The sequence below is a fragment of the Oncorhynchus mykiss genome, chromosome 11, assembly GCF_057628025.1.
Source record: "Oncorhynchus mykiss isolate SJ-2025 chromosome 11, ASM5762802v1, whole genome shotgun sequence".
Taxonomy (NCBI): domain Eukaryota; kingdom Metazoa; phylum Chordata; class Actinopteri; order Salmoniformes; family Salmonidae; genus Oncorhynchus; species Oncorhynchus mykiss.
The window spans coordinates 36654862-36673379 of NC_143032.1; the positions used below are offsets into that span (position 1 = coordinate 36654862).

The following is an 18518-nucleotide window of genomic DNA, read 5'->3' on the forward strand; positions in this document are numbered from 1 at the left end:
GCATTGCGAGGGTTAACACGTTTAAATGTTTTACTCATGTTGGCTGCGGTGAAGGAGCGGGCCGTGTCGGTGGCACTTTATTGTGGAACATCAGTGGTACATCAAAGCGAGCAAAGAAGCAAAGAACCAATAGTAGGTCACTCCTATGAGATTTACCAGATTATAAACTATTCAATACAGACAGAGAATATGAGCATACTATAATTCTAACAGGTTGTACGTCCTCCACCCAATGGAGGGCAACTACTATCGCAGTTCAACTGAGTATACTGACAGTTCATCTGTTAGTCTTCTACATGTCTGCACATCAAATTCAGGAACGTAAACGCCTGCTCCTGTGTGCCCACTATCTGGGTCCTAAGATCCACCTGTGAAAAGAAGTAAAAAACACAAAAACTTCTACCAATGTAATTCTCAACAAGTTTACATTGGCACGAATAAATTGTTTTCTCTATAAGAAAATATGTTAATGCATTTACAATGATTTGAATTGTGGCCAATGTAATGGGCGGAGTAGTCCAGCAACACGGTATTATTCAGAGCCTCATGAAATGACACCATATTTAGATTCTACAGACCCTGTATGCATTACAGTACTTCCCACCCCACTTTTACATTGGCACACATAATTGTTTTTCTCTATAAGCCAAGATGTAATGCGGCCAGCGGCAATTGTAGCATGTAAATATTGGTGCGGCAAAAAAATAATAATGTGGGATGCATGCCAGCAACACATTAATTGCATTATAACAGTGACCACAAATTCTTAGGGCCTACATTTATTTAACTAGGCAAGTTAGCTAAGAACAAATTCTTACTTTCAATGATGGCCTACCAGGGAACAATGGGTTAACTACCTTGTTCAGGGGCAGAATGACAGATTTCTACCTTGTCAGCTCGGGGATTTGATCTTACAACCTTTCGGTTACTAGTCAAACACTCTAACCACTAAGCTACCTGCTGCCCATACATAAAGCTGTCCCAACAGCAGAGTCCCAACAGAAGTCCAAACACCTTACCACTGCTACACCTGGCTATCAGCGAAACAGTTCATTCAGCCTCATTTACTGCCTTAAAAACAAGAAAGATGATATGGCTGACTTGCTTAAACAAATGTGGTTTCTACTGACAATTGAGATGTACAAACTATGGCAGAAGGGGACGACAAGCGGATGAGGCAATCGGGAATTTCGATTAAAACAACAATGAGCGAGCTAGGACGGACGTAGTCACTATAACTATTTGTTCAGCACTTTTGAAATGTACAGTGACAGAATTCAGAACATGGGCCGTTCTTACAGTGCTCTCCCTGTACGCCAAGTCAGAACCGTAGGATAAATAAAGGAGATATATAAGCAGACAATGAAAGCTCAAAAACAGGTTATAGGCTACATGTGCACCAAGTCAGAACAGTAGGTGAAAATAGACCAAATTATAAGAGTGAAGCACATGGGCTACTAACAGCTTACTACACTTAGTATTACTTTCTTAGCTACAGTATACATATCTCCCTGGCATATTACACCATTTATGCAATAGCATATAAGACATTTTTGGACTCACCTTGTTGGAGTGTGCTCACTTGAATAGAAAGGTAGCGCAGCGGTCCTTCTTGAGCAAATTTTATCATCCATTTTGCCATCAAAGTATGCCATTCTCTGGATTTATGGTGCTTTCAAGACAACTGGGAACTCAAAAAGAAAAAATTGAATCATGATGACCTCAGTGATCTTCAGGTTGTAGCTCTAGAAAGAGGCTTGAGTTATGGATTTACAATTCAGAGTTGGATGAAAGTGCAAAACGTATTTTCCCAGTTGTAGCTCGTTTTTCCCCGAGTTCCCAGTTGTCTTGAACTCACTAAAGTCAGATTTTGCAGTTCCGAGTTTACAATTGTTTTTAATGCGGCACAAATCATGCTTCATTGACAGCATGGCCAATGTTGAATGTTTATAATTTTAAACTAGGAAAAGAGACCCTTAATCTTGTCCAATGGCCAATGAGCACAGATACGTTTGATCCATAGTTTCTCATCATTATTTCTCTCCATATGACAAGGATTAAAACAGATTTGCAAATAGATTGTTGACTTGATTCGTGATGATGACTGCTAGCTAAGATTTTGAAAGTATGATGTTGACATGATCAGTCCAATCAAAGCTACTGTAGATATAACGTGATTTGGTGTCATTTTATCTGTGGCCAATGACCTGGAGCTTTCTTGGATGGGTACATCTAATGTAACTCTATGGCAGCATCCAAGGGGCTTGAATTTTCGAGCTCTATCCTTAGACTTGACGGTGACGTAGTGTCCCCATGAGTGACAGCACAGTGAGCCAATCATGAGGCTCTGTATTTTCTGCTGGCTTGCCCAACCACAGAAGGCACTGAGCTAGGCTGAAACACCTGCATTTTGGAGCTGCCTTACTCAAGAAAACAAAAAAGAGACCATGTTTGTATGCGGCTTTATTAAGTCAATTATATATATATATATATATATATATTATTTTTTTACAATGTTTGCAAACTGATATGTGACACGTATTAATGTCAAGATAAAATGCAAAACAGGCAACATGTTTTAAAAACCCAAATGTAATGCAAATGTAACTTAAATATGAACAACAATGGATCACTGTTAATGTTTAGTCAATTATTTTTTATTACATCATGAACAAATACAGGTTATTGACACTTTTCTACTGTTACGTGGGGGACTTTTATTTTGACAATTTCCTCAATTCCATGAACCGGAAGTACTTTATTTTGTGTCGCTGAGGAAACGTTGATCAGACACGTGCACACAGCGTTTATCAACTGGTATATATATAGCATTTTTGCAAGTGGGACACCTGTGTAAAATATGTTTTGGAAGCGTTAAACGTAAGTAGACATGTCTCGAGTGTACGTCAAGCATGGATGGATGGATGGATATATATCTATATATATACTTACTATATGCGGCAACTGTGTCTTGACTGCTAGGAGTACAATCTGAAACCTGAGCTGTCAGAGATTTAGAACTCTGAACTGTTGCGCCTGCAACTGTTTTGTCTTGAAGGGCATGGTGCTTTTGTAACAAACTGTTACATTAGCATGCTAGTTTAACTGCTAACTTGTTACAAGGAAGGGAACAGGCTAACCTAGCACTTGATCAATACTCTCAGTTCAATTACACGTCATTGGACGAAGCAGTCTTCTGTAGGGCGGTGTTTCGTTAACGAGAGCCGCCAACGGTCGATCTGAACATTAACACGCATCGCTTGCGGGTTTGGAGTCATAAGGACTTTATATCCGCGAGAAATCATTAACAAAAAATGAAATTGATACCTCTTTTATACGGTTAGTGTTCCCACACGGCCATAAGTCGATGTTATAGCGCTTGTTTCCGGAAAACAGACGGTAGACAGTGGATTGACTACCTGTGCTAATGGTGTAAACAAGACAGACGTCACAAACTTGTGTCCACTGAAAATGCTGTCGGCTGCAACTGTGCCAAGAGTGTACAGTCCGTGTGTGTGTTGTATTTGTGACATTTTGTCATATGACTGGACTGGTGACCACACCAACCAGCCCAGGACCTCCACATCTGTCTTCTTCCCCTGGGGGATCTCTGAGACCAGCCACCTGGACAGCTGATGAAACTGTGGGTTTGGACAACATCAAATAATTTCTGCACAAACTGTTAGAAACTGTCTCAGGGAAGCTCATTTGCGTGCTTGTCATCCTCACCAGGGTCTTGACCTGACTGCAGTTTGGCGTGGTAACTGACTTCAGTGGGCATATGCTCACTGGCACTCTGGAGATGTGTGCACTTCGTTGATGAATCCTGGGTTTCAACTGTACTGGGTAGATGGCGTTGTATGGTTGAGCGGTTTGCTGATGTCAATGTTGTGAACAGATTTCCACATGGTGGGGTTATGGTATGGGCAGGCATAAGTTACGGACAACCAACACAATTGCATTTTATCAATGGCTATTATTATTATTTATTTTTGCTTACCTTTTTCTCCCCAATTTCGTGGTATCCAATTGGTAGTTAGTCTTGTCATCGCTGCAACTCCTGTTTGGACCCGGGAGAGGCGACGGTCGAGAGCTGTGCATCCCCCGATACACAACCCAACCAAGCTGCACTGCTTCTTGGCACAATGCCCACTTAACCTGGAAGCCTGCCGCACCAATGTGTCGGAGGAAAAACACTGTACACCTGGCGACTGTCAGCGTGCACTGTGTCCTGCCTGCCACAGGAATTTGCTAGTGCACGATGGGACAAGGATATCCTTGGTGGCCAAACGCTCCCTTAACGCGGACGACGCTGGGCCAATTGTGTGCCGCACTATCCTGTTGCCCATTGTCATGCCATTCATGTGCTGCCATCACTTGATGTTTCAGAATGCTAATGTACTGCCACAAGTCGCAAGGATCTGTACACAATTCCTGAAAGCTTAATGTCCTAGTTCTTCAATGGTCTGCATTCTCACAAGATGTCACCCATTGAACATGTTTTGAGATGCTCTTGATCGACATGTATGACAGTGTGTTCCAGTTCCCACCAATATCCAGCAACTTCGCACAGCCATTGAAGAGGGATGGGACAACATTCCACAGGCCACAATCAACAGCATGATCAACTCTATTGAAAGATGTGTGCATGAGGCAAATAGTCACAAATGGTCAGCTACTGACTGGTTTTCTGACCCACACCTCTACCTTTTTTTAATGTTATTGGTGACCAACAAATGCATATCTGTATTCCCGGTCATGTGAAATCCATAGATTTCTATTGCATAGAGGGCCTAATTTATTTATTTCAATTGACTGATTTCCTTAAATGAACTGTAACTCAGTAAAATCTTTGAAATTGTTGAGTTTATATGTTGGTTCAATGTAGAACCCAGGGCTGGTCCTGGCCATTCTGCCACCCTAGGGGAGACACATTGTTGCCCTTTTACGTTGAACAGACGTCCTAAAATACCTATTTTTCCATATGTTGAAGTTAGGTTGATTTTGGGTTCTGAATGAAAGTTGAAAATATGTAATTTTATAGATGTCTCCGTTTAAGGAAAATCGAGGCTGGTCCAGACAGGACAAAATCTGAACCAAACATAGACGTTTATGATTGGTTCAGACCAAAGACCAACGTCCGTGGACGTGGAAATCAAGGCCGGTCCGGATTGCACCAAAAAAGACTCACAGACAGAACAACAAAAATTTCTAAAAGGTGCCAGCGTCTGTCTGTGCTTACTGAGGTATAGCCTACGGTGTCGCCTGAAATTGAATTTTAGGTATGCCAATCTGTGGTAGTCCTACCATTTGACCCAATGCCTCGATTAAATTTTATGTAGCAAAATTTGTAATAGTGTTTTAATTTTATTTTTTATTTTTTTACATTGGACTCAGAGCTACAAAATGATATCTTACACTGCAGCTGGGAAAATAATGATGCTTTGAAAGTTGATAAACTTGTAACTTCACTTGGCCTTTGGAATATTTTGGTAAAGCTACTGGAGCATAATTCACACCCTCTTAAGCCTTAGCCCCACCCATCTCTTTAAGGTAAACAACCAGAGACTAAAAGTGGTGAAAGTAGTAGCCTACAATAAGGGAGAACTCCACGTAAAAATACACTATCTAGTCCTTGGCCTATATGATCTGACATTGAAAGTGTCCAGATAAAAATATTGTATAATTATTAGATAATGCTTACACAGACACTTGTCTAAATTGATGGGTCATGTGAAAGACTTGCTATAACCACCATCCCAGCCATATCTAGCTAAGTGGATGGGTCACTATTGTCTAGACATGTACACATGTTCATGAAATACAAAAGATGGCTGTAATTTTTTACATTTATTTTTATTTCACCTTTCACCTTTCACCTATTTAACCAGGTAGGCTAGTTGAGAATACAGTGAGTGCAAATGAGGTAAGTTAAGGAAATAAATAGGCAACGGTGGCGAAGTAATTACAATATAGCAATTAAAACACTGGAATGGTAGAAGATGAATGTGCAGGTGGGGTACTGGGGTGCAAAGGAGCAAAATAAATAAATACCAGTATGGGGATGAGTTAGGTAGATAGCCCATCTGTAAACAGCCCATCTAAGTACAGGTGCAGTGATCTGTAAACTGCTCTGGCAGCTGGTGCTTAAAGCTAGTGAGGGAGATGTGAGGCTTCAGAGATTTTTGCAATTCGTTCCAGTCATGGGCAGCAGAGAACTGGAAGGAAAGACGACCAAAGGAGGAATTGGCTTTGGGGGTGACCAGTGAGATATACCTGCTGGAGCGCGTACTACGAGTGGGTGCTGCAATGGTGACCAGTGAGCTGAGATAAGGCGGGGCTTTACCTAGCAGAGACTTGTAGATAACCTGTAGCTAGTGGCTTTGGCGACGAGTATGAAGCGAGGGCCAACCAACGAGAGCGTACAGGTCACAATGGCGGGTAGTGTATGGGGCTTTGGTGACAAAACAGATGGCACTGTGATAGACTGCATCCAGTTTGTTGAGTAGAGTGTTGGAGGCTATTTTATAGATGACATCACCGAAGTCGAGGATCGGTAGGATGGTCAGTTTTACGAGGATATGTTTGGCAGCATGAGTGAAGGATGCTTTGTTGCGATATAGGAAGCCGATTCTAGATTTAATTTTGGATTGGAGATGCTTAATGTGAGTCTGGAAGGAGAGTTTACAGTCTAACCAGACACCCAGGTATTTGTAGTTGGACACACATTCTAAGTCAGAGCCATCCAGAGTAGTGATGCTGGACGGGCGAGCAGGTGCGGGCAGCGATCGATTGAAAAGCATGCATTTAGTTTTACTTGTATTTAAGAGCAGTTGGAGGCCACGGAAGGAGAGTTATGGCATTGAAGCTCGTCTGGAGGTTAGTTAACACAGTGTCCAAGGAGGGGCCAGAAGTATACAGAATGGTGTTGTCTGCATAGAGGTGGATCAGAGAATCACCAGCAGCAAGGGGCAACATCATTGATGTATACAGAAAGAGAGTCGGCCCGAGAATTGAACCCTGTGGCACACCCAGAGACTGTCAGAGGTCCAGACAACAGGCCCTCCGATTTGACACACTGAACTCTATCAGAGAAGTAGTTGGTAAACCAGGCGAGGCAATCATTTGATAAACCAAGGCTGTCGAGTCTGCCAATAAGAATGTTGTGATTGACAGAGTCGAAAGCCTTGGCCAGGTCGATGAATACAGTAATGTCTCTTATCGATGGCGGTTATGATGTTGTTTAGAACCTTGAGCGTGGCTGAGGTGCACCCATGACCAGCTCTGAAACCAGATTGCATAGCGGAGAAGGTATGGTGGGATTCGAAATGGTCAGTAATCTGTTTGTTAACTTGGCTTTCGAAGACCTTAGAAAGACAGGGTAGGATAGATATAGGTCTAGAGTGTCACCTCTTTTGAAGAGGGAGATGACCGCGGCAGCTTTCCAAACACGTTGTGCATTTTTTTTAACTTGATAAATACTCCACCACACACCATAGTTAGATCTAAAACATCCTCAGCATAAACAACGAATTCCTGTGATTTTGAAGAAGTGAAAGTGTCTCTTGGGGGACAAACTTCATTAACCAAACGCAGAATCGGTCAGGAAACACAGGTCCAAGACTGAAATCCCGTGTTTCTAATCAGCATCAGAAAAACACGTGTGCCAATCGGACTGTTTTTGTTCAACCCAATACAATTGAGAGCAACGCTAGTGTATGTAAATACACCCGCGTTGCTAAAAGCAGCTACCCGTTAAGTACCTGAGTACCTTTGAACTAAAAGACAGTTACAGATTATCCATGCTCTTAAAACTCACATTACATTTTCCTTTTAATTTGTGTCATTCAGTGTGCATTTAAAGACACACTGTTGTGATTTGCGTTAGAATGTATGGATAGTAATGTTGGATATGTATCGAAATGATCGAATTTTACATTTATGATTAATCTATTTTGTAAATGCATTTGGGAATTATGGGTAAAGAATTATGTAATGGAAATAATGGGTTTTATTATAATTGTAGTTTGGCTACTGGCTCTGAGATAGTTGAAATATGAATGACAAGGAATATTGGTATTATGCCTATGATATACAATATGAAGTTTGCTGATGCAAATGTTTTTTCAGATTTTTCTTTTTTTTAAACGCACACACATGGAATTGTTTTGGGGAGAACAAATGGGAGCTAAACCAGATCCTCAAGTCTCTCTCCTATCCTTGTCCTCTTACCGGGACACCTACACCTTGTATCACCTGCTTCCTCACCCAGTGCATTCTAAAATAGGCTACCTGCCGTAACACTAACATTCTAAAATGACTGGGGGAATGCGGGTATTAACGATAACTTTAATACTGAGTAGGCAATGTCCATGTTAAAACAGATGTTTTCTATATATTTAACTGGGAATGTATAAACATTGTCAAGGGGCTCACAATTGACACAATAGCTGATCTCCATCCAATTGGTGACAGATTTTGATGTGAATATTATAAAATCTGCATAAAGAAAATGTTCACGTTTTCCAATCAGTGGTGTTTGTTGAGAATAAAAATCAGTGCGTGATGGTTTTGTCACACAAACTGTTGCGTTAAAAAGCAAATGTGCCTACTGTGGTCTTGGCATGTACACTATAGACAACAATTCGGAGATACAATGCGGGTAGGCTAGTCAACATTATGAGATTATGGGTAAAGGAGAATATTTGTCAAATGGCAGTCAAGCATCGATTATGTCACCAGAATAAAAACCTCGATAGTTATTGGAAAGGAACATCAAACTCATCACTGTGCACTTTCGCCACCCTGTGAAGTTAATCACTTTTTTCATCTGTAGCCTAATAAACTGCATGGTTTCCCGAGTCGTAGTGGGGGGACAATCGGCGTCCACTTTTAATTCGATATGATCAATATTTGCTCCAAAAGGCGTTTCCACTGCCATTTCTCACATAATGAATATAACCAACACTGGGATCCCACCATATCGAACAAATAAATTCTGTCTGCATTTATACAATTGTACTGAAACGTCCCGTTTCCATCGCAGCTTTTGTAAATTGTATTTTTTATATACGGTATGACTTTACTCGCATAAACTGGTAGATCGAAACGTGGTTATTGAATCAATGACTGCGCGAATTGGCGGGAGTCGGTGCGCATTCGTGGGGAGAGACGTGCCTACTGTGTCTCTGCCATACAGCTCAGTACCGGAAAGGAAGAGGCGACGCAAGAGTGAGGAATTTATGTATGACGTCAATGAGTGTCGACTTTGGTCAACAGAAAATATAATTGCTACTGTGAGGCTTATTTGAACGAAAATAAATTTGGTAATGTTTAGGTTGTTACAAATGCACTGATTTATAAAGTGGACGCACGTGGCATTTTGGCAACCTTGAAAACATCTGTTTTAACATGGACATTGCCATTGACTGCTTCCACCATTTTAAAGTAGTCAACAGGGTGGGGATGCCTATGAGTTAGGAGCAATCGGCCAATGAAGAAGGAAAATTGACTACTTTAAAATGCAGATTGCCTCAATGGCGCTGCCCATGCTGTCAGGCGCTATAATGGTACAGATGCAAAGATGAGCCCTCTATCTCTATTGCCTGTTGTTCAAACACGCATCTGCCTTCACATTGGCTAGAATGGTCCCACCTGATCTCGCCGCCTTACATCACAGAGGACATGTATTTCCATTGTTAGAGCTGTCAATTGAGTATCTTGTTAATATAATAGTCTTGGTCAATTACTAACAAGTACAGTTTACTACAACAAAGCAGTTTTTTGTTGTCTCATTTGCCACCATTAGGGGGCATCCAAATACCGTAAAAGTAATATCTGAGGTGTTGAAAAAAATCACTTATTTAAATTCAGAGATGTAATGTGAAAAGGACACTGTCATACATTTCTTAAAAGTGAAGCAAAAAATAAATATTCCTCCAACTGAGGTTTCCTATATGACCGTGTATAAATGTGTAATCATGGCCATCAATGCCATGACTATTTTAATAGTGAACTGAGTTTGAGCGAAAGGAATGATTTATTCTGTCAAGAGTGGACTCTTGAGGTATAGCAATGCAGCATAGAGCATGTTTACAATCTCACATTACTGTTCTCCCGGAAAAGCCTTTTGAAATCTGTCTTTTGGCTTCTCACTATTATCATGATTGTAATTTGATCTATGTTCCATGTTTGCTCCTGTGAACATACTTTAATCTACCTCTTGAGGAATCGTGTGTCTTCTGGAGTTGAACATTAGAAGACTACTTGCATTATGGCTTGCCTGAGGCCAGACTGTACAAGAGGAATGTGGTGTAACAACATAAGACCATGACAGAAGAGGTTATTTTCATGAAAAATATCTTCTCATGAAGTTTACGGTGGGATCCCTGCCTGTATAACGTGACGTGCAAAAACGTGCACTTCATACAATGGCTTTATCCACTCTTTTCTCTCCAGTCAGAACTCGTATGAGGATGATAAAGGAGATATCCAATGTGGATTGACTGAAGTCCCATCTTTGGAAGACCTCTTAGAGGAAGAACTGCCAGGAACAGAAGGATGAAAAGGAAAAGGAGAAAGAAGAATGCTGCTGTAACAGAGGCCATGGGAGGGGAGGAGGACCCAAAAGAAGAGGCCCACCAGGGGCCTAGCACCTTAGCTGATGTGAGGGAGGAATATCGTCCAGCTGTGGAGGATCTGGGAGTTAGGTTTGTCAAAGTCCTGCTTTGTATTATCTCACAACTGACCTCAGATCTGTGTCAATGTCACACAATAGAGCCAAAATGGGTCTCTCTTAGTTAATGATAATGTAATTACTAACAATTAAATATCTTCCACTTAGTGAGGAGGAAGACCTGTATCGAGGAGCTGAAGATCTCCCCCAAGGGCCAGTCAAACATGCAGGACCGGAGGCACTGTTTGAAAGCACACGTCAGTCACTTTCAGATCATTAGATTTTTTCCAGAATTGTTTTCCAGAAGTGTGTCCTTAAAGGGGGAATCTGCATTTGTCAGATCAATTGTTTTACATATAAATGGATGATATGATCCCATAGATTTTGAATAATGTTACGATCACACCCCGTCAGAACCCAGGAAATATAAACTTGTTTTATTTCAATGTTAGTAAACATTGTAAGTGTAAAAAATAAAAACAAATACATTTTTTTTTATATATCCTCAACATAGTTAAAATGATATCATTGATGATCAGTCCTTGCATCCATAGTGCTGTCTATGAATTTGATTGGTTACATTTCTCCAGGTAACCTTGACAATTTGTTTAAAACAAGTGGCCTCCTGGATCTTTAATTTAAAGCACTCGCTCCCTTCGGTCTCAACGTAGAGTTTGATCTGAAGCCATTCTTGTGATTTTGCTATCCATTGTATATCATGTTTGTATCTATGATCGTATGTTATCCATTCATGTTTTATTTATTTATATATGCCACAGCTGCCATTATTACAGATACCTGTGTGTCCTTCCAAACTATATAAACTAGTAACCCGCAGTGTTTGTCATTATACCCCGATGAAAACAGCTTGGCTGTCTAAATGTCGGTTGAACAATTATTGCATCTCAGCTCCTATTTCTTTTTCATACATTTCTCCAGGCCCATCCGTTGTTTCAACTGTGGATTGGCCCTTTAAATGGTATACCCCAAAATATTTTTGAAACAATTCTAGTTTGCATCTTCTCACTTTCTTCTCCATATCTCAGTTCCGAAGGCTGAGGACCGATGCAGTCTGGAGCCGATGCTGGATATTCTGTTCTACAGTGAGAGTGAGTGGAAGGGAAACACTACCAAAAGTACCCTTATTAGAAAGGTCAGTTGATTAGCCAGTTATTATGATCTTCATATTTTCAAATAAATATTTTTGACATTCTTATAAATCATTCACGATTCACCTAGATCCCTCTTCCTGTCTGGTCCCAGGGTTACACTAAGCTGTCTCAGAGGTTTGAGAGCCTGAGACGGGTGAGAGGCGATAACTACTGTGCCCTCCGAGCCACTCTTTTCCAGGTGCTCTCCACCAGCACCCAGCCTCCTGTCTGGCTGCAGGTCGAACACATCTCCACGGTACACCATGCTTGCGTAACTAATGCTGACTACACTGACACTTTTATATAAGTCACTAGCCCTCGTACTGTCTGTACATTCAGTGGAAGTCCAAGTATACAGTTGAGTGGACATCAGCTGATGGTCAGTGTGGCTTGCCGTTAGTTTTATTGTATTCATCTTGGGTTGTATTCATTAGTATACACTGTAGCAAAACATTTTGCAACAGAACTAAAATTAGCACATTTTTTGGGTAGAAAAGTTCAGGTTTTTCCCTCCTGTTTGTCTTTTCTTCCATTTGGTGCATAATGAATAGGAAGGACCCTGTTGCTTCTCCACAGTGGGCGGAGGAGCTGGAGGCACGTGAGGGGCTGATTGGCCAGTGGATGTTCCCCTCGGAGTGCAGACAGGGGGATGGGAGCGAAGACGCCGTCCAACAGCTCAAACGCTATATGGAACTCCTCCAGAACAGGGTATGTCAACAGCCCATGTCTTCCTTCCACAGCCAGACAGTTGAAGTCGGAAGTTTACATACACTTAGGTTGAAGAAATTAAAACTAGTTTTTCAACCACTCCACAAATGTCTTGTTAACAAACTATAGTTTTGGCAGTCGGTTAGGACATCTACTTTGTGTATGACACAAGTAATTTTTCCAACAATTGTTTACAGACAGATTATTTCACTTACAATTCACTGTATCACAATTTCAGTGGGTCAGAAGTTTACATACGCTAAGTTGACTGTGCCTTTAAACATCTTGGAAAATTTCAGAAAATGATGTCATAGCTTTAGAAGTTTCTGATAGGCTAATTGACATAATTTGAGTCAATTGGAGGTGTAACTGTGGATGTGTTTCAAGGCCTACCTTCAAACTCAGTGCCTCTTTGCTTGACATCATGGGAAAATCAAGAAATCAGTCAAGACCTCAGGAAAAAAAATTGTAGACCTCCACAAGTCTGGTTCATCCTTGGGAGGAATTTCCAAACGCCTGAAAGTACCATGTTCATCTGTACAAACAATAGTACGCAAGTATAAAGACCATGGGACCATGCAGCCTTCATACCGCTTCAGGGAGGAGACACGTTCTGTCTCCTAGAGATGATCGATGATCACGCACAAAAGTACCTATATCTACAGTAAAACGAGTCCTATATCGACATAACCTGAAAGGCCGCTCAGCAACGAAGAAGCCACTGCCCCAAAACCGCCATTAAAAAAAAGACGGTTTGCAACTGCACATGTGGACAAAGATTGTACTTTTTGCGTCTTCCAAGCGTACTTCCAAAGGACAACAAAGTCAATGTATTGGAGTGGCCATCACAAAACCCTGACCTCAATCCTATAGAACATTTGTGGGCAGAACTGAAAAAGTGTGTGTGAGCAAGGAGGCATACAAACCTGACTCAGTTACACCAGCTCTGTCAGGAGGAATGGGCCAAAATTCACCCAACTTATTGTGGGAGGCTTGTGGAAGGATACCTGAAACGTATGACCCAAGTTAAACAATTTAAAGGCAATGCTGCCAAATACAAATTGAGTATATGTAAACTTCTGACGCACTGGGAATGTAATGAAAGAAATAAAAGCTGAAGTATATCATTCTCTCTACTGTTATTCTGACATTTCATATTCTTAAAATAAAGTGTTGATCCTAAATGACTTAAGACGGGGAATTTTACTAGGATTAAATGTCAGGAATTGTGAAAAACTGAGTTTAAATGTATTTGGCTAAGGTGTATGTAAACTTCCGACTTCAACTGTATGTACTGTGCTCTCTAGTTTAAACAATCAAACACTGATGTCCTTCTTAGACTGTCAATGGAGAAGTTGCTGATTCCCAATCCTTATGGTTGTAATTATGGCCATATAGAAGAGGGTTTTAATGGTAGTTTCAGGATAGTTTCAGGATAGTTTGTGGTATACTGCAACAACTGTACCCTTCCTTGTGGATTGCTGTGTCTTATTGAACCCATCTGATTGGAGACAGGATAGATGGACCCTCAGTCTTCAGGAAACAGTTGAATACATATGTGTGACGTAGACTTGAGACCTCTGCCAAAAGTTAGAGGCTGGCATCTAACAGCCTCTTCCAGCTCTTGAAAAATTCTGTTCATTACACTCTACACTTCAAAGACTCCTGTCGTTAAATGGTTGGTAGCTGTACCCTAGCTTCGCCAACTAAGGGGAAAATGATGCACACTGTCACCTTTTGTATTATGGTGAAAACTGACAGTGAAAGTCATGACTTGCAGTTGCGAAAAGAACAAAAGTTGAATATTCAATATGGTTTACACTAATGATGACAGTAAGTGCGTGTGTGAATTGCAGTCAAGAAAAGGGCAATAATTCAGTATACATGCTGTGTATTATTTCCAGCCATGGTAATGTTGACAGTATGTGGCATGTCTGTGTGTTGTGCCCAGTGGCAGGCGGCGGTGGGCTGCTCCAGCATGGAGGAGAGACAGCGGTTGTGTGAGCGTGTGTTCCAGGGAGGGGAGGAGGAACTGGGGCTGCTGGAGGCCCTGAAGCTCCTCATGCTGGTCCGGGCGTCGGAGTTCCATACCACCATGCAAGAGGGAGGGGACGTGCCCGTCTTTTGCTGGCTGCTCTATGCACGCGACTCTTCCGACTGCCCACGCACATTCCTCTCCAACCACCTGAGTCGAGTGGGTTTCAGCGGGGGTCTAGAGCAGGTGAGCACTGAAGTTTTCCCTAGATGCTGATTTTTGAGTCAATTTAGAATTTTCCCCACTAATGGTTAGGATTGGGAAAGAGATAATCCTGGATCTTTTACCTAGGGGAAACTTCACCCCAGAGTTGTGACCGTATGACTATAGAATACACATTCATGGTTCCCTGTTGAATTAAATGGTGGTAAATCACAAACAGGAGGATACAGTAGAATGGGAGTGCAGCTTTCCCACAAACCAAACCCTGAAAACCTAACATGCATACAGTTGCACCGCACCATCTGTTCTGTTGCCACTTAACAGCTGTCCAGTCTAAGCCTCCGGGTCTGTCTGAATTGTTCAGTGACCTTCTTGGGAAGGTCTTAAGCCAGAGCTTAAATTTTTTTAATTTTGGTTTGAAGGTTATCATCAATGACAGTGCGGTGTCTCGGGGAAGAATGTATTACACAACAGTACTTTTTTGTTGTTGAGGTTTCTACTGATAAAAGCTAATTTTCAAAGTGGATACTGAACAACGTAAACACTCCCATTAAATGTTAATGGGCCATTTTTAAATAGTGTGTAATAATTATGTTTTAAAGCATCAACTCCGTATGTCATTGGTTCCTTCAGGTGGAGATGTTTCTGCTCGGATATGCCTTGCAGTGCACCATCCAGGTCTACAGGCTGTACATGACAGACACTGAGGAGTTTGTCACCTATTATCCTGATGACCATAAGGAAGACTGGCCCTGTGTGTGTCTGGTCACAGAGGATGACCGCCACTACAACGTCCCAGTGGGACAGCACAATGGACTCCAAGTCCCAGAAGACGTCACTGCTATCCCAGAGGACGTCCCTCCAGACTGTTTGGACTCTAAGTCCCAGGCTGATTGCCACTGAAGAAAAAGCTCATGGCATGCACACAGGGCCATAATGTCAGAAGGCTCCTCAGGTTGACTGTAAGAAGACTAATGCTTATTGACAGTTTACACTTAGTTAAAAATAGCTTTTGGAGTATGACTAGGGCAGAACGACAGGTTTTTACCTTGTCAGCACGGGGATTCGATCTAGCAACCTTTCGGTTACTGGCCCAACGCTCTAACCATTAGGCTACCTGCCGCCCCAATGTGGCTTGCTTGTGTTGAATCCCGTCCCAGAACTGATGAATAAATATCAGATCACACAATACCATCACGATGCATTTTAATATCAGGTGTAAATGGTGTCTGTCAGATGTCCACTTGCATGAGAGATGGACACTTAACCATCCTGCAAAAGGTGACCAGAGCAAACTACAGTAAGCAGAAGTCGAAACCTCACAGCACGTCATTTAAAATAGAACTACTTCATGTTAAGGGTTTAACTTTGACATTGTTTGACACTGAACCATTTTGATACCAGTATTTGCTGTGACATTTAAAAAAATGTAAAACATGATATACCGGTACACTTGCATTTTGAGACAATCGTAAGGTTAGCACTAGCAATAACGTATTTGAAGATGGGCTTAAACTAGAATACAGAGGAGATTGTTTGATCATTTGTCCCTGTGTCAAAGGCATGCCTGGTCTCTGCTTTTGCCATTATGCACTTGACTGAAGGTGTGATCTTTTTTTCGATATGTAACATGTTGCCTTTAACCAAGGTGCTCTTGGAGAAAAACATTGTGCCAGTGTTGTTGCAACATCCAGATACTGGCAACTGTTTCCAGGTTCTATGTTAAACCACCAGCCTCAGTTGGGTTCCAGATAGGAAGCCTGGCTTGGTCCTCCATGTTGCCTTAAGTTATTTATGTGCAATAGGGGTGAAGATTGGCAATTGCTGCCTAGAGACCATTTAGGAAGGAAAGATCAAGGTAACACTCATTATACCACTTGGGTAAATGCTTTTCTACATTGTTCAAATTTTTTTTTTTATTCACTGTGTGTCAATGTTGCAATAGTCTTCTATTATTTTGATCTATTTATTTATACGAGTTCAGCACGAGAAATTGTAGGCTGTATAGAAATAATTATACTCAAATGAAATTAATAAAATTAATGATTTATATCCAAATTGTGGTGTAGATTACATTTCACATTCCAGTATTTTAATTTGTAAACAAGGCTGCATGGGATTGACTCCGTGCAGCCAATGGCAATGTCTGCTTTAGGTACAGTATAATGCCAGGAGCCACTTGTGGATTTGACATCTCTAACAAAGTTCTACCTCGGACACAATCAAAACAACCCCAATGTGGCTGTTGGCTAAAACAGATCTGATTGAATGTAGCCCTAGTCTTTCCAGCTACCTGAAGATTGTGTAGCTGTTAGTAATGCTAATACTAAAGTGGCAGACATACTTTTGTTTCTATAGTGTATGTGGACACCCCTTCAAATTAGTGGATTCAGCCATTTCATCCACATTCATTGCTGACAGGTGTATAAATATTAAGCACACAGCCATGCAATCTCTACAGACATAAATTGGCAGTAGAATGACCTTACTGAAGAGCTCAGTGACTTTCAATGTGGCACCGTCATAAGATGCCACCTTTCCAACAATTCAGTTCGTCAAATTTCTGCCCTGCTAGAGCTGCCCGGGTCAACTGTAAGTGCGAAGTGGAAAAGTATAGGAGAAATAACGGCTCAGCTGCAAAGTGGTATGCCACAATCTCACAGAACGGGACTGCCGAGTGCTGAAATGTGTCGATTGTCTGTCCTTGGTTGCAACACTCACTACCGGGTTCCAAACTGCCTCTGGAAGAAACGTCAGCATAACTGTTCGTCGGGAGCTTCATGAAATTGGTTTCCATGGCCAAGCAGCTGCACACAAGCCTAAGATCACCATGTGCAATGCCAAGCGTCAGCTGGAGTGGTGGAAAGCTCGCCCCCATTGGACTCTGGAGCAGTGGAAACATGTTCTCTGGAGTGATGAATCACGCTTCACCATCTGGCAGTCCAATCGACGGATCTGGGTTTGAGGGATGCCAGGAGAACGCTACCTGCCCCAATGCATAGTGCCAACTGTAAAGTTTGGTGGGGGAGGAATAATGGTTCTGGGTAGGCCCCTTTGTTCCAGTGAAGGGAAATCTTAACTCTATAGCATACAATGACATTCTAGACGGTTCTGTGCTTGCAACATTGTGCTAACAGTTTGGGAAGGCCCTTTCCTGTTTTAGCATGACAATGTCCCAGTCCACAAAGCGAGGTCCATATAGAAATGGTTTGAGATCGGTGTGGAAGATCTTGACTGGCCTGCACAGAGCCATGACCTGAACCCCATGTAACACCTTTGGGATGTATTGGAACGCCGACTGCGAGCCAGGCCTAATTGTCCAATCATTAGTGCCCAACCTCACTAATGCTCGTGGTTGAATGGAAGCAAGTCCCCACAGCAATGTTCCAACATCTAGTGGAAATCCTTCCCAGAAGAGGGAAGGCTGTTATAGCAGCAAAGGGGAGACCAACTCCATATTAATGCCCATGATTTTGGAATGAGGTTTTCAACAAGCAGTTGTCCACATACTTTTGGTCATGTAGTGTACATGCACTGCACACACACAGACAGGGGCATTGCTTTAGCCTCTTCAGAAAGTTGCAGAAAATATGAATCACTGATGCATTCTGTTCTAATAATAAGCTTGGGCAAATATATATATTTTCTCCAATAAGTTCAATAGGCTTCATTAACTAGATCTCCAAATGTGACATTTGATAGAGCTGAAAGTTCAAATTCTAATACCAGACAGTTTATGTTATCGTATCAGAAATGTTCTCTGTGCAAAATGTAAAGCTGGTTTTCA

The 18518-nt window shown here is 41.7% G+C and overlaps 1 protein-coding gene across 1 annotated transcript; it reads left to right on the top strand.

Annotated features, from left to right (window-relative positions):
• The first annotated feature begins 2744 nt into the window (after nucleotides 1-2744).
• Nucleotides 2745-16789, top strand: LOC110535639 (ubiquitin thioesterase otulin). The gene is made up of 8 exons (XM_021620751.3): nucleotides 2745-2880; nucleotides 10459-10709; nucleotides 10844-10932; nucleotides 11722-11828; nucleotides 11939-12082; nucleotides 12403-12534; nucleotides 14486-14755; nucleotides 15365-16789. The coding sequence occupies exons 2-8, from the start codon at nucleotides 10561-10563 to the stop codon at nucleotides 15632-15634; spliced, it is 1161 nt and encodes a 386-aa protein (XP_021476426.3). The 5' UTR covers nucleotides 2745-2880; nucleotides 10459-10560; the 3' UTR covers nucleotides 15635-16789.
• The last annotated feature ends 1729 nt before the right edge of the window (nucleotides 16790-18518 follow it).